The following is a 12,735-nucleotide window of genomic DNA, read 5'->3' on the forward strand; positions in this document are numbered from 1 at the left end:
TCCAGCACAGTGCATGTCCTTTCAAATATTCCACACAAAATTCCCAATGTAACGCAGTCTGGTTTTGGTTTTGTTTTTGTTTGTGTGTTTTTTTCAGTAAAAATTTCCACTGTGGGGAAAAATATTTTATTTTTTTAATATGTCTTTATTGATTTATCAATCGACTACCTCTTGCACACCCCCTACTAGGGATCAAGCCCACAACCCTGGCACATGCCCTGACTGGGAATTGAATCGTGACTTCATGGTTCATGGGTCGATGGTCAACTACTGAGCCACACTGGCCGGGTGGTAAAACATTTTAAACTGAAAGACCAGGGCGATGCATCGATGACTCCTGAACAAAACCGTTTTGTTGTTGTTGAAAATATACAAATCTGTTTTTCCTCTTGACTACCTAGATATACGATAGAATCCTTAGATTTTTATCTAACCAACCTCCTAATAAACAACGCATGCTCCGTTTTATCTACGTGAGCCATTTTCCCAGTTAAATTATCGAGTAGATACATTTTTGGTCACTTAAGCTAGTGGACATTTGTTTAAATGTTTAAAGCAGTTTTTTAAAAAAATATATTTTTATTGACGTCAGAGAGAGGAAGGGAGAGGGAGAGAGAGATAGAAACATCAATGATGAGAGAGAATCATGGACCGGCTGCCTCCTGCACGCCCCACACTGGGGATCGAGCCCGCAACCCAGGCCTGTGCGCTGACCTGGAATCGAACCTGGGACCCTTCAGTCAGCAGGCCAAGCCACCTAGGGCTAAAGCAGCTGTATTGTTGGTAATATTCATGTGGCCTTCTTTGGAAAGTCAGGCATGATGGGAAATCTAGCCTCGGACATTAACCACGAAGACTAAAGAGCCATCTCGCTTCGCAGAGGCCATGAGTGCGCATAACAGTCACGAGGAGGGCAGGCTGGTGTACCGCTACGGCGGCGAGCCCGTGGGCTCCTTCGTGCAGCCCTGCCTGCGGCCCCTGATGCCGGCCATCGCCCACGCCCTGTTCATGGACATCACCCACGACAACGAGTGTCCCATCGTGGTGAGCGCCCGACCTGAGTCTCGCATGTTTCGATGTTGAGTTCTCCGCTGATTAGCGGCAGTAACGTCCACAGACTTCAAAAGAGTGTTAGGTGCATAGGTGACTGGGGGACGTGGTGCTTAGAACGTCTTGTGATTTGTTCTAAAGCAAAGTGAGGCATTTTATGGAACGTATTTCTGTAATTGTCCTTTTACTTCATGATGCTGTCAGATGGCCCTTTGCATTGGACAGAAAATTAACTTTGGGCTTTTTGTTTGTTTGTTTTCTAGCACAGATCCGCCTACGACGCCCTCCCGAGCGCCACGATCGTCTCCATGGCGTGCTGTGCGAGCGGAAGCACCCGGGGCTATGACGAGTTGGTGCCTCACCAGGTTGGTTTATGTGCTGTCTTCAGGTCCACACGGCCCGGCCAGTGTGGCTCCGTGGTTGAGCATGGCTCCATGAAGCCACGCTCCAAGCGGTCACGGTTCCATTCCCAGTCAGGACACAGGCCCTGGTTGTGGGCTCGATCCCCAGTAGGGGGCGTGCAGGAGGCAACCGATCCATGATTCTCTCTCATCATTGATGTTTCTATCCTTCTTGCTCTCTCCTTCCCTCTCTCTAACATCAATAAAGACATATTTTAAATAAAATAAAATAAAATAAAATCCATGTGGCCAGCAGCTTTGAGCATTTGCCCCCAAAGCTCTCCTGTGGCAAAAGTGTCCACACGTTCTGCCTTCACTCTGTCCAGATTTCAGTGGTGGCCGAAGAGCGGTTTTACACCAAGTGGAACCCCGGGGCGTCGCCGTCCGACGCGGGCGAAGTGAACTTCCAGAGCGGCATCCTCGCGGCCAGGCGCGCCATCAACACCCTGCACCAGGAGCTGGGGGCCGGCGGCTTCCTCCAGGCACGACGCGGGCTGTCCACATTTCTTCCCTAAGGTGCCGTGTCCGCGCGAGTCTCCGCAGCCAGAGCGCTGACCTCTCGCTCCTCCTGCATCGCAGGTGTATGTGGACCAGGTGGACGAGGACATCGTGGCCGTGACCAGACACTCGCCCAGCAGCCATCAGTCCGTGGTGGCTGTGTGCCGGACTGCGTTCAGGAACCCCAAGACTTCCTTCTACAGCAAGGAGGTGCCCCAGATGTGCATCCCCGGTAATGCCGCCGAAACATGTTATTGGGGTCGTAGTATGTTGCTGTATTAATCCACACTCTGTGACATTACCCTGCCGTTGTACATCGCATGTATTACAACCCAGGGACGTGTGCTTGTCATGGAGGAAAAGAATTCGAGATCTTGGTAATAATTTTGTTTTGTTTTTTAATCCTCACCCAAGGATATGTTTTTCATTGATTCTACAGAGAGAGGAAAGGAGAGGGAAAGAGAGAGAAACATCAATCGGTTGCCTCCCATACACCCCGACTGGGATCAAACCCACAACCCGGGCACGTGCACTTGAACCAGCTGAGCCACATCGGCCAGGGCATTTTTGTTTTTTTTGGTTGTTTTTTTAATTAACTGACTTTTCATCTTTAACTTTCAATTAAGTGGTTTTTAAAACCCCTTTTGCAATTCCTCATTTCAGATGGTTTCTAACGAAATTCTGTGAACATGTTTGCATGCTCCTAGGTAAAATTGAAGAAGTCGTTCTTGAAGCGAGAACTATTGAAAGGAACACAAAGCCTTATAAGAAGGACGAGACGTCCATCAACGGGATGCCCAACGTCACCGTGGAAACCAGAGAACACATCCAGGTACTGGCGCTCCCCTCCCCTCCCCTCCCGTGCTTAGCGGCCTGAGCGCGTGGGAACGATTCACTGAGTGGTCGTGTCACTTTGTCCCAAGCTTCACGAGAGTAAGATTGTGAAACAAGCCGGCATCACCACCAAGGGGCCCCACGAGTACATCCAGGAAATCGAGTTTGAGAACCTGTCTCCGGGGAGCGTCATCGTATTCCGGTACGGCAGCGTCCACACCACCGGCCCTGCTTCTGTTCAAAACAGTTTGCATTAATTTTAAGTAACTTACTCTTAGAGATTCACCCATTTTCCACTCGTGTTTTCAGAGTGAGTCTCGACCCCCACGCACAGGTGGCGGTTGGGATTCTCCGGAATCACCTGACGCAGTTCAGTCCTCACTTCAAGGCCGGAAGCCTCGTGGTCGACAACTCGGACCCCATATTGCAAGTCCCCTTTGCGTCGTGAGTACGCCCCCTGCACGGAGGTCTGCCCCTTTAACACCGGGACGACCACCGGCCTGACGTGGGTGGTGTAAGGGTTCCTGCATCCTTGCCACTCACAGGGGGGCCCAAGAAACAGCAGCCCCCGCATCACCGACTGCTGCCTTTATCCCATGTGCCTGCTCTCGTGTGTGTGTGTATGTGTGTGTGTGTGTTGGCATGTACACTCTCTCTATAGATATAGACACATATATGCACACACACACACGATTCTGTCTACACTCACACACACACACACACACTCACACACGATTCTGTCTACACTCACACACACACACTCACACACAATTTTTCTGAACGACTTGAGACGAAACTACATACACACTTCCTACCACATCATTTTTTCGAAGATGCCAGCGTGGCGTTCTGTTTCCTAGCGACACCATCATTTACTTCTCCATTTGGGGGCATCTAGGCTGCCTCCAGTTGTTCCCAGTTCTGTGTGTGTGTGCACTTTCACCTTCCCATAATCCCTTCTTCTCCCCCTCCTGCTCCCTGCCCGGGCAGGCCCACACCCAGGGAGAGGATGGGTGTGCAGGGTCGAGCTGGGCCCCGCTGCAGCCTCACCACCGTTAGTCTGACGTGAGACACGATAGTTAGACGTCTTGTATCTCCGTGTCTCCGTCTGGAACACGGGCTTATAGCAGTACCTGCCGCTTAAAACCCGGAAGGGTTAGAGAGGATGGTGCATAGAAAGCGCTTAACACTGGCCTCATTGGTCATCGGGGGCATTTCTGGAAGTGGAGTTCTGGGTTGGAACACATCCACCTGTTTGAGGCTTTTAAAGTCGCCAGGTTCCCTCCAGAACGATTACGCTCTTTAATCCCGTCCGTCTGTGCACGAGCGTCCATCACCCCTCCTTCCCAATCCCGAGTGTGGGCTGTGGTGCGAAGCGTTTAAGCACAGGGCCTAGCAGCAGCTCCCTGGGACGCTCCATTTCCGACTTTTGTCCGCGGTGAGAAGTGAGACCGCGGGCGGAGGTCCAGTAGCGATGACGGGGGCCTCCCCACGGAGCTCTGGGGACTTCCTGTGTCAAACACAGCGCATGTCTGACGCATAGTAAGTGGTCCCGAAGTGTTAGCTGTTGCTACTCAAACTGGTTAACATAAAGTACTTTATAAAGGATATGTAAAGTTGTTAGATATAAAGCAACATCTCATTTTATTTTAAATATTAAATTAAATTTTTCTTTTGTTCGTCAGCCATTTATATTTATTGGCGATATGTCATTTTACACATTCACCCTTTTCTCGGTTGTGCTCAGTTATCTTTGTTGTTTTGTAAGAACTTTTATCATCAGGGATATTAACTTTTTAAAAATATGTATGTATATATTTTTATTGATCTCAGAGAGGAAGGGAGAAGGAGAGAGAGATAGAAACATCAGTGACGAGAGAGAATCATTGATCGGCTCCCTCTTGCACGTCCCGTACTGGGGATCGAGCCTGCAACCTGGGCCTGTGCCCTGACCCGGGAATCAACCGTGACCTCCTGGTTCATAGGTCAGTGCTCAACCACTGAGCCACACCAGCTGGGCAGGGATATTAACGCTTAATTCAAACTCTTCTTAGCAAAATGGTTGCACGCTGAAAACAGTCGCGTGGTGCAGCAGCTTTGTATTCCTGTGGAATGCTCACAGAACGGGTGCTCCTCCTCAGCCTGCTCAGCTCACCTGGGGCGCCCCCCCCCCCCCCAGGACTCTGCAGTGTGATGCGTCTGCAGCCTCCCCTTCCGCAGGGAGCTCCCTGGCCGCCTGTTGGGAAATAGGCCAGAACGGAGTTGGTGCTGACTCTGCCCAGGGATTTGGCCGGCAGCCTGCAGAGGGAGTCGTCCCAGCTGGGGGTGCTGGTTGAGACAGGACTAGAGGAGGAAGAAGGAAGTCCGGGCAACAGGGTGTGTGTTCCCATAAAATTCAAGAGGATGTGTATTCAGTTATGGACAAGGAAGTTACCCGAGCAGCTGGAAGCACAGGAAAGTGGGGGTCGGGGCATTGAGCTGTGGTCAGTTATAGAGCCTCCCTGCTGACCGAGCGAGCGAGGGAGGGACATCAGGCCACAATAGGCCCTTCCCTCTGACCATTACCGACAAGCATGTAATCTAAGGAGAGCCCTGGTGTCGGAGTGACCGGGCCGACAGGCAGGGCGGCCTTTGGGAGAATGCCAGAGGCGGAGCCGGGACCTTGGTGACCCCTTTTCTGGTCCTTTGATAAGTGTCTTGAGTTTCAGGAATTGGGGTAAAACGCTCTTGAAAATACAAAGGAGGGATATCTTCAAAATACAGGGAAATACAAAGGCGGGGAGACTTCGCCCAAACCAGAAAGATTAAGAAACCAACTTTGTGCCCTAGCCAGTTTGGCTCAGTGGCTAGAGCCTCGGCCTGCGGACTGAAAAACCCCAGGTTCGATTCCGGTCAGGGCACAGGCCCGGGTTGTGGGCTCGATCCCCAGCAGGGGGCTGGCAGGAGGCAGCCGACCCATGATTCTCTCTCATCATGGATGTTTCCATCTCTCCCTCTCCCTTCCTCTCTGAAATCAATAAAAATATATTTTTTTAAAAATTAAGAAAACAAATTTGCGAGTTAAAGAACTTAGGGGTCAGGAGATGTTCCCAGGGGGCTTGTAACCAGCACCGCGTGGCCTGTGCTTCGCTCCCTGGGGTGGGAGCAGCGTTCCTCCCGCCGGACGTGCTGGCATGCTCCCCCTTTCGCTGCTGTTGGGCATGTGGGCTATGAGGCCCGTGGTAAGGATGAGTTGCTCACGCCCGCATCACTGGGACATCCTGTGGTCCTGGCACAGGGTTTCCTCCTGCATGTTTATGGGCGGCAAGTGGTCGTCCGTCCGTCCGTCCGTCTCACCCGCTCTCTGTCGCTCAGCATCGCCTCCCGGTTGACCCTGGCCGAGCTGAACCAGGTGCTGTACCGCTGCGAGGCCGAGGAGCGCGAGGACGGCGGCGGGTGCTACGACGTCCCCCGCTGGTCGCCTCTCAAGTACGCGGGCCTTCAAGGTGAGCAGGGCGAGGGGCTTCAGCGTGGGGGGTGTTTTTTCAAGCGTCAGACGGTGTCTTTTTGATAAAAGTAAGAGTGTGGGCTCGGAGTCGGGCCGCCTGGGTGCAGGTGGTGCTCGGCTGCCCGCTCCCTCCTTGGCCTCTGCCAGGACGCTGCTCTGCCCCCTGCCCACCTCTAGAAAGTGTCCATCCTATTGTCCGGCATGAAGGCTTTTTTGAGGATGAAATGAGGTACGTCATTGAACTAGCAGAGTATGCTGTGGACTGCCCCCCGGGGGTGCGCAGTGGTTGAGCATCGACCCATGAACCAAGAGGTCACCAGTTTGATTCCTGGTGTGGGAGTTGCAGGAGGCAGCCGATCGATGTCTCTCTCTCATCGATGTTTCTTTTGTTTTTTTGTTTATTTTTTTTATTTTTATTTTTTTCAAATATATTTTATTGATTTTTTACAGAGAGGAAGGGAGAGAGAAAGAGAGTTAGAAACATCGATGAGAGAGAAACATCGATCAGCTGCCTCCTGCACTCCCTACTGGGGATGTGCCCGCAACCCAGGTACATGCCCTTGACCGGAATCGAACCTGGGACCTTTTAGTCCGCAGGCCGACGCTCTATCCATTGAGCCAAACCGGTTTTGGCTTTTTGTTTATTTTTTTAATTCTTTATCTCATCAATGTTTCTATCTCTCTCTCTTTTCCTCTCTCAAATCAATTAGAAAACATTTTTAAAAAAAGAAAAGTCGCCCCTCTATGACAAAAATGTGCTACGTATGCATAGGACTTCTATTTCTCGTTAGGAGTTACTTAAAGATGTGCCCGTATACCTCACTTAGACACTTGGTTTAGTTCCAAGTTCCTCTGTTCTGTATCAACATTGTTTCCAAAGTAGCTTTAGTCCTATCACCATCGATGCTCTTGCTCTCGGAAACCAGTTCTCTGAGTCTCCCTGAGTACGAATGAATCTACCACCTGTCAACACAGACTCACACAGACATCCGTTCCCTCCCCATGATGCCACGGGGCAGAGAGAGCATGCCAGCGGGGACACCGTCTGCCCCCCCAGAGGGTTAGCCACGAGCATGGTGGAGCCACGGCCTCTGCCAACGACATAGTCTGACCTTCCTGTGACTTTGCAGGATTGATGTCCGTATTGGCAGAGATAAGACCAAAGAACGACTTGGGGCACCCCTTCTGTGACAACTTGAGAGCTGGAGACTGGATGATTGACTACGTCAGTAGCCGGCTCATTTCCCGACCGGGAGCTGTGGCCGAGGTAAGCACAGCCGTATTGTAGTCCAGATGGACAAGGGCACAGTAAGATCTGTGTTACCCATTATACGGATAATATTTACCTAATGAACAAGGGCACAGGAAGATCTGTGTTACCCGTTATACGTATAATATTTACATAATGAACAAGGCCACAGTAAGATCTGTGTTACCATGTTATATATATAATATATATATATATATATATATATATATACACACACACACACATACACACATACTAGAGGCCCGGTGCACAAATTTGTGCATGGGTAGGATCCTTAGGCCTGGCCGGTGATCAGGGCCAAGCCGATCAGGGCCTGCTGGCCAGGGGAGGGATGGGGCGCGGGAGGTTGGCCACTGGCCCTGAGGAGGGAACTGGCCCTCAGCCCCCCTGGGAAAGGGGCCGTGTCCACTGCCACCCACTTCTGGTTCCCTGTCCCAGCCCGAGGCCCAAAGGCCTCGGGGTCGGGAGAGGAGGCAATGGTTGCCGGACCAGGCATGGGAGGAACAGACACTGACGCCACCGGCCAGCCACAGGAGGTTGGCTGTGGGAGGGCACTGATCACCAGGGGGCAGCTCTTGCATTGAGCATCTTCCCCCTGGTGGTCAGTGCACGTCATAGCAACTGGTCAACCGTTCATTCAGTTGTTCAGTTGTAATGGTCGCTTAGGCATATATATATATATATATATATATATATATATATATATATATATATATAGATGGCTAATATGCAAAGTGTCCCCACGGGAATTTGACCAGGAGACCGATCGCTATGACGTGCGCTGACCACCAGGGATTGGCGTGGAGCGAAGGAAGGCCCCGGCCGGCAGCCGGAAGGCCCCAATCATCCCTGATCGCCAGTGGCCCTACCTGTGCACAAATTTTGTGCACCAGGCCTCTAGTATTTACATAATGAACAAGGGCACAGTAAGATGTGTTACCATGTCATATGTATAATATTTACATGGCTTGCTACCCTGAAACATTTTCCCGTCATCTCTCAGTTCTAATAAACGGGTACCTGGTTGGTCGATAACTAGTCGGTAGAGTTGCAGGTTTGGATTTGCCTTTTAATCCACAGCCGGCCTGCAGACACGCCCCGTGCGCTTTTTGCATCATGTCCCCCGCAGGTGGGTAAGTGGCTGCAGGCCATGTTCTTCTACCTGAAGCAGATCCCGCGCTACCTGATCCCGTGCTACTTCGATGCCATACTGATTGGCACCTACACCACTCTCCTGGACACAGCCTGGAAGCAGATGTCCAGGTACCCCCAAGCCTGGGAATAGGCGTGCTTGTGCAGAAGCCCTGTGCGGTCTGTTTATACGTGCTCTGAGAAGACCAGGTAGAGAGCACAGATGCAGAGAGCCGAGAGCATTCGTAAGTGGGTAGTAACAGTATTAGCCTCCTGTCATTTGGAGCATACAAAAGCTTAGATATTAAAATCTGTTCTGCCTGGCCGGTGTGGCTCAGTGGTTGAGCGTCGACCTATGAACCAAGAGGCAATGGTTTGACTCCTGGTCAGGGCACATGCCTGGGTTGTGTGCTCACTCCCCAGTAGGAGGCGGGCAGGAGGCAGCCAATCAATGATTCTCTCTCATCATTGAAGTTTCTCTCTCTCTCCCTCTCTGAAATCAATAAAAATATATACTTTAAAAAATAAGTAAATAATGAAATGTTTGTGTTTCTACAAACAATACTTTCAACCCTGCCACTTCCTTGCAGCTTCGTCCAGAATGGTTCTACCTTCGTAAAACACCTCTCGCTGGGCTCGGTGCAGTTGTGCGGGGTGGGGAGGTTCCCCTGCCTGCCCCGGCTCTCCCCGGCCCTGCCCGATGTGCCCTACAGGCTGGACGAGGCCACGCGAGAGCGGGAGCAGTGCTGTGTGTCTCTGGCAGCAGGTGAGGCGTGCGTACGAGGTGGGAATGTGTACGTCAGAATAACTCAAAGAGGAAAAGCTATGGAAGAGATTGTTACTTTTATTTTTTAAAATTTATCTTTATTGTTAAAAGTGGAAATAAAAAACACTCATGACGTTAGCCAAGATTTTATGTGGCTGCTTAGCAAGATTTCACTGAGGGTCACTTGTGAACATTAAAACGCGCTTCCCATGTGATTATTACTGTGCCGCGGGCATTTATAGTTACATGCGATTTTTATTGTGGCTGGTTAATCCTTTTCTCCTGCATGTTTCTGTAATTTTCAACTCTTGCCATTTTGTATTTTTTATGAAATATGTTTTACTACCTTTATTCCATCATATTCTACTTCTTCCCCAATTTTTAAAAATTAACCCAACCTTATAATGACCAAGAAATCATGAAAAGGCTCTCTACAGGCTGCAAAACACAAAACGTCCGTTAAATAAGTTGTTATTATGTGTCTGGCTGCCATCAAGTGTTTTAACTGTGTTGTTACTGGCATTCTTTCCTGCAAGGGGCATTGAAACCTGAGCCAGTTACAATGGCCTATGCTCTCAATGAACTTTGGTAAACGAGATAGTGGGGTTTCTGTTAGCTTGCATCTTATTTTCTACTAGAAGCCCGGTGCACGAAATTCTTGCACAGGTAGGGTCCCTAGGCCTGGCCTGCGATCAGGGCCGATCGGGGCCTTCCGGCTGCCAGCCAGGGCCTCCCTTCCCCAGGCTGCTGGCTGCTGGCCAGAGCCTTCCTTTGTTCCACACTGACCCCTGGTTGTCAGCAGACGTCATAGCAAGCGATTGAACTCAGGTCTCTGGGTCGAACTCCCGAGGGGACAATTTACATATTAGGCTTTTAGGTAGATTAGATAGATAGATAGATAGATAGATAGATAGATAGATAGAGGAGAGACGTTCTGGCTTCAACAAGCAGGAAGACAGACAAGATAATGTGGATTAACATATGACTTTGCTGTGTTTCTGGTTAGGCTTGCCTCACTTTTCTTCTGGACTCTTCCGCTGCTGGGGCCGGGACACTTTCATCGCGCTGAGAGGCCTCCTGCTGCTCACGGGGCGCTACCTGGAGGCCAGGTAGGTGTGCCTAGAAAAGGCGCAGGTCGCTGTCTGAACGCTCCTCTCCTGCTCTTCGGACTTGCCTTCTCATCCGTCTGCTCTCAGCATTCGGTGTTTTATTTTCATTTTCCACGTGTTCAGGTTTACACGTTCATAGGGTTTAAAGTCGTGCACGTCTGTGACGTTAGTGCCTCACCGTGCAGACCAGGCTGTTGTCAGATCTGCTCCTTTGTCTCTGTTCATGCACTGAGCACACCTCAGTCCATTTATGTTTTCACCTCTGAATGCCGTCCTGTGGCCACAGCCAGCTGTGAGGTGGGGGGACGTGAAGGAAAGCCGTTTGGGGGGATGCCTGGACACATGCCCATGGACAGAGGTCTCTGTGTTCAACTTTCAAGCGTAGGGATGGCTCTGCATGAGGAAGATCACTCGCACGCTAAGCTCTTTCTTAAAAATATGTTTTTATTGATTTTGAGAGAGAGAGGAAGGGAGAGGGAGAGAGGGATAGAAACATCAATGATGAGAGAGAAACATCATCGGTCAGCTGCCTTCTGCACGCCCCCTACTGGGGATCAGGCCACAACCTGGACCTGTGCCCTGACTGGGAATTGAACTGTGACCCCCTGGTGCAGGGTCAACGCTCAGCCACGGAGCTGCACCGGCCGGGCTCAGCTCTTATTCATCGGAAGCATCACTGTCCACACTAACACCTTTTCACTGTGGAAAATACGAAGGTTCCTATTGTGCTGTGATATAAGAGATGGGCATTCAATTGGGATACAGAATTTTACATTTCTAAGTGGTTTAGCCAAAACGCCCGGAGGCCTAGACGTGGTACATGACTTTCCGAGGCATTTACCGGTGGTAACTCTAGCATTGAAACCTGCCTCCTTATCTCTTAGTTTCCTGTTCTTTTCAGAATGCCATGCCACCCACCGCCACTTTAAAGATAAAGTATCTCAAAAAACAAAAAAAAAACCCCAAAAAAACAAAAATAAATAAATAAAGATAAAGTATCTCTTCCCAGTTTTTGAAAATTAATCATGTTCTTTAAGGTCAGCTTTTACCCATTTATTTTCTTACATGTTTGCTTTGCTCTTCATATCAGCTCTTTAAAAGAATAGAGTGCAGCCCGGCCAGTGCGGCTCCATGGTTGAACATCAACTTAGGAACCAGGAGGTCACTGGTTCGATTCCCGGTCAGGGCACATGCCCGGGTTGCCAGTTCAATCCCCAGTAGGGGGCGTGCAGAAGGCAGCCAGTCAATGATTCTCTCTCATCACTGATGTTTCTATCTCTCTCTCCCTCTCCTTTCCTCTCTGAAATCAACACACATATATTTTTTAAATAATAGAGTGCGTATTATGTTTGAAATACCAGGGATTTCAAAAGGAGACTCTGTAGCTCGAAAATCTCCCAGCCGCATCCCTGACTCTATAGGTGAGAGCCTGTCCCAGGGCGGGTCAGCCACACCGATGGTCAGCGACAAGGCCAGGGCTGCGCGCGGGCTTCTGACCTCTAACCCAGTGCTCCTTGTCTGCCCTGACCACTTCCTCCGTGAAAACACCAAGAACTAGGGCAGGAGAGAAGGCGCCCCCCAATGACCGGCGCCCCCCAATGACCGGCACCCCGAGGGACGTTCTCGTTGGGTTCCTCCCGTGGGGGTTGGTGGCCCTGTCCATTGAGCCCCGTGCCTCTGCTGTTGCAGGAACATCATCCTGGCCTTCGCCGGCACCCTGCGGCACGGGCTCATCCCCAACCTGCTGGGCGAAGGCACGTGCGCCAGGTACAACTGCCGGGACGCCGTGTGGTGGTGGCTGCAGTGCGTGCAGGACTACTGCCGCCTGGTGCCCGGCGGCCTGGACCTCCTCCGCTGCCCCGTGGCCCGGCTCTACCCCACCGACGACTCCGCGCCTTTGCCGGCCGGCACAGTGGTAAAGCCCGTCTCCCGCCCTCACTTCTTTTCCCGAAAAATGACTCGGCTTCTCATACAAAATCAGACGCCGTTAGGGATCCTTCAGATAGCGCTGGTTACCTGGCACCTGCGGGCCAGGAGGGAGGGCGGCGCTGAGACCCGCTGCCCGAAGTAGGACATGGGAGGTGCAGGGGCAGAGTTGCCCGAGTGGGTGGGCGCCAGGGGAGACGCTAGGAAGTATCCAGCATGTCGCTGCAGCTGAACCTGCCCATGTGGGTGGGACTTCAGCAGGA

General features: G+C 51.0%; 1 protein-coding gene across 1 annotated transcript in view; it reads left to right on the forward strand.

The window, feature by feature from the left end:
* Positions 1 to 12,735, forward strand: part of AGL (amylo-alpha-1,6-glucosidase and 4-alpha-glucanotransferase) — a gene marked incomplete at its 5' end in the record, with an annotated part of 40,292 nt that overhangs the window by 16,788 nt on the left and 10,769 nt on the right. Inside the window, 13 exons of the mRNA XM_081112179.1 lie at positions 881 to 1,044; positions 1,314 to 1,415; positions 1,778 to 1,933; positions 2,031 to 2,181; positions 2,657 to 2,781; positions 2,873 to 2,985; positions 3,093 to 3,227; positions 6,138 to 6,268; positions 7,401 to 7,537; positions 8,670 to 8,803; positions 9,262 to 9,437; positions 10,444 to 10,546; positions 12,236 to 12,461. Of these exons, the coding sequence (XP_080968305.1) occupies positions 881 to 1,044; positions 1,314 to 1,415; positions 1,778 to 1,933; positions 2,031 to 2,181; positions 2,657 to 2,781; positions 2,873 to 2,985; positions 3,093 to 3,227; positions 6,138 to 6,268; positions 7,401 to 7,537; positions 8,670 to 8,803; positions 9,262 to 9,437; positions 10,444 to 10,546; positions 12,236 to 12,461 (1,853 nt within the window). The remainder of the gene's footprint in view (positions 1 to 880; positions 1,045 to 1,313; positions 1,416 to 1,777; positions 1,934 to 2,030; positions 2,182 to 2,656; positions 2,782 to 2,872; positions 2,986 to 3,092; positions 3,228 to 6,137; positions 6,269 to 7,400; positions 7,538 to 8,669; positions 8,804 to 9,261; positions 9,438 to 10,443; positions 10,547 to 12,235; positions 12,462 to 12,735) is intronic.

Source organism: Myotis nattereri, assembly GCF_964212035.1.
Source record: "Myotis nattereri genome assembly, chromosome: 18".
In the NCBI taxonomy this organism is placed as follows: Eukaryota; Metazoa; Chordata; class Mammalia; order Chiroptera; family Vespertilionidae; genus Myotis; species Myotis nattereri.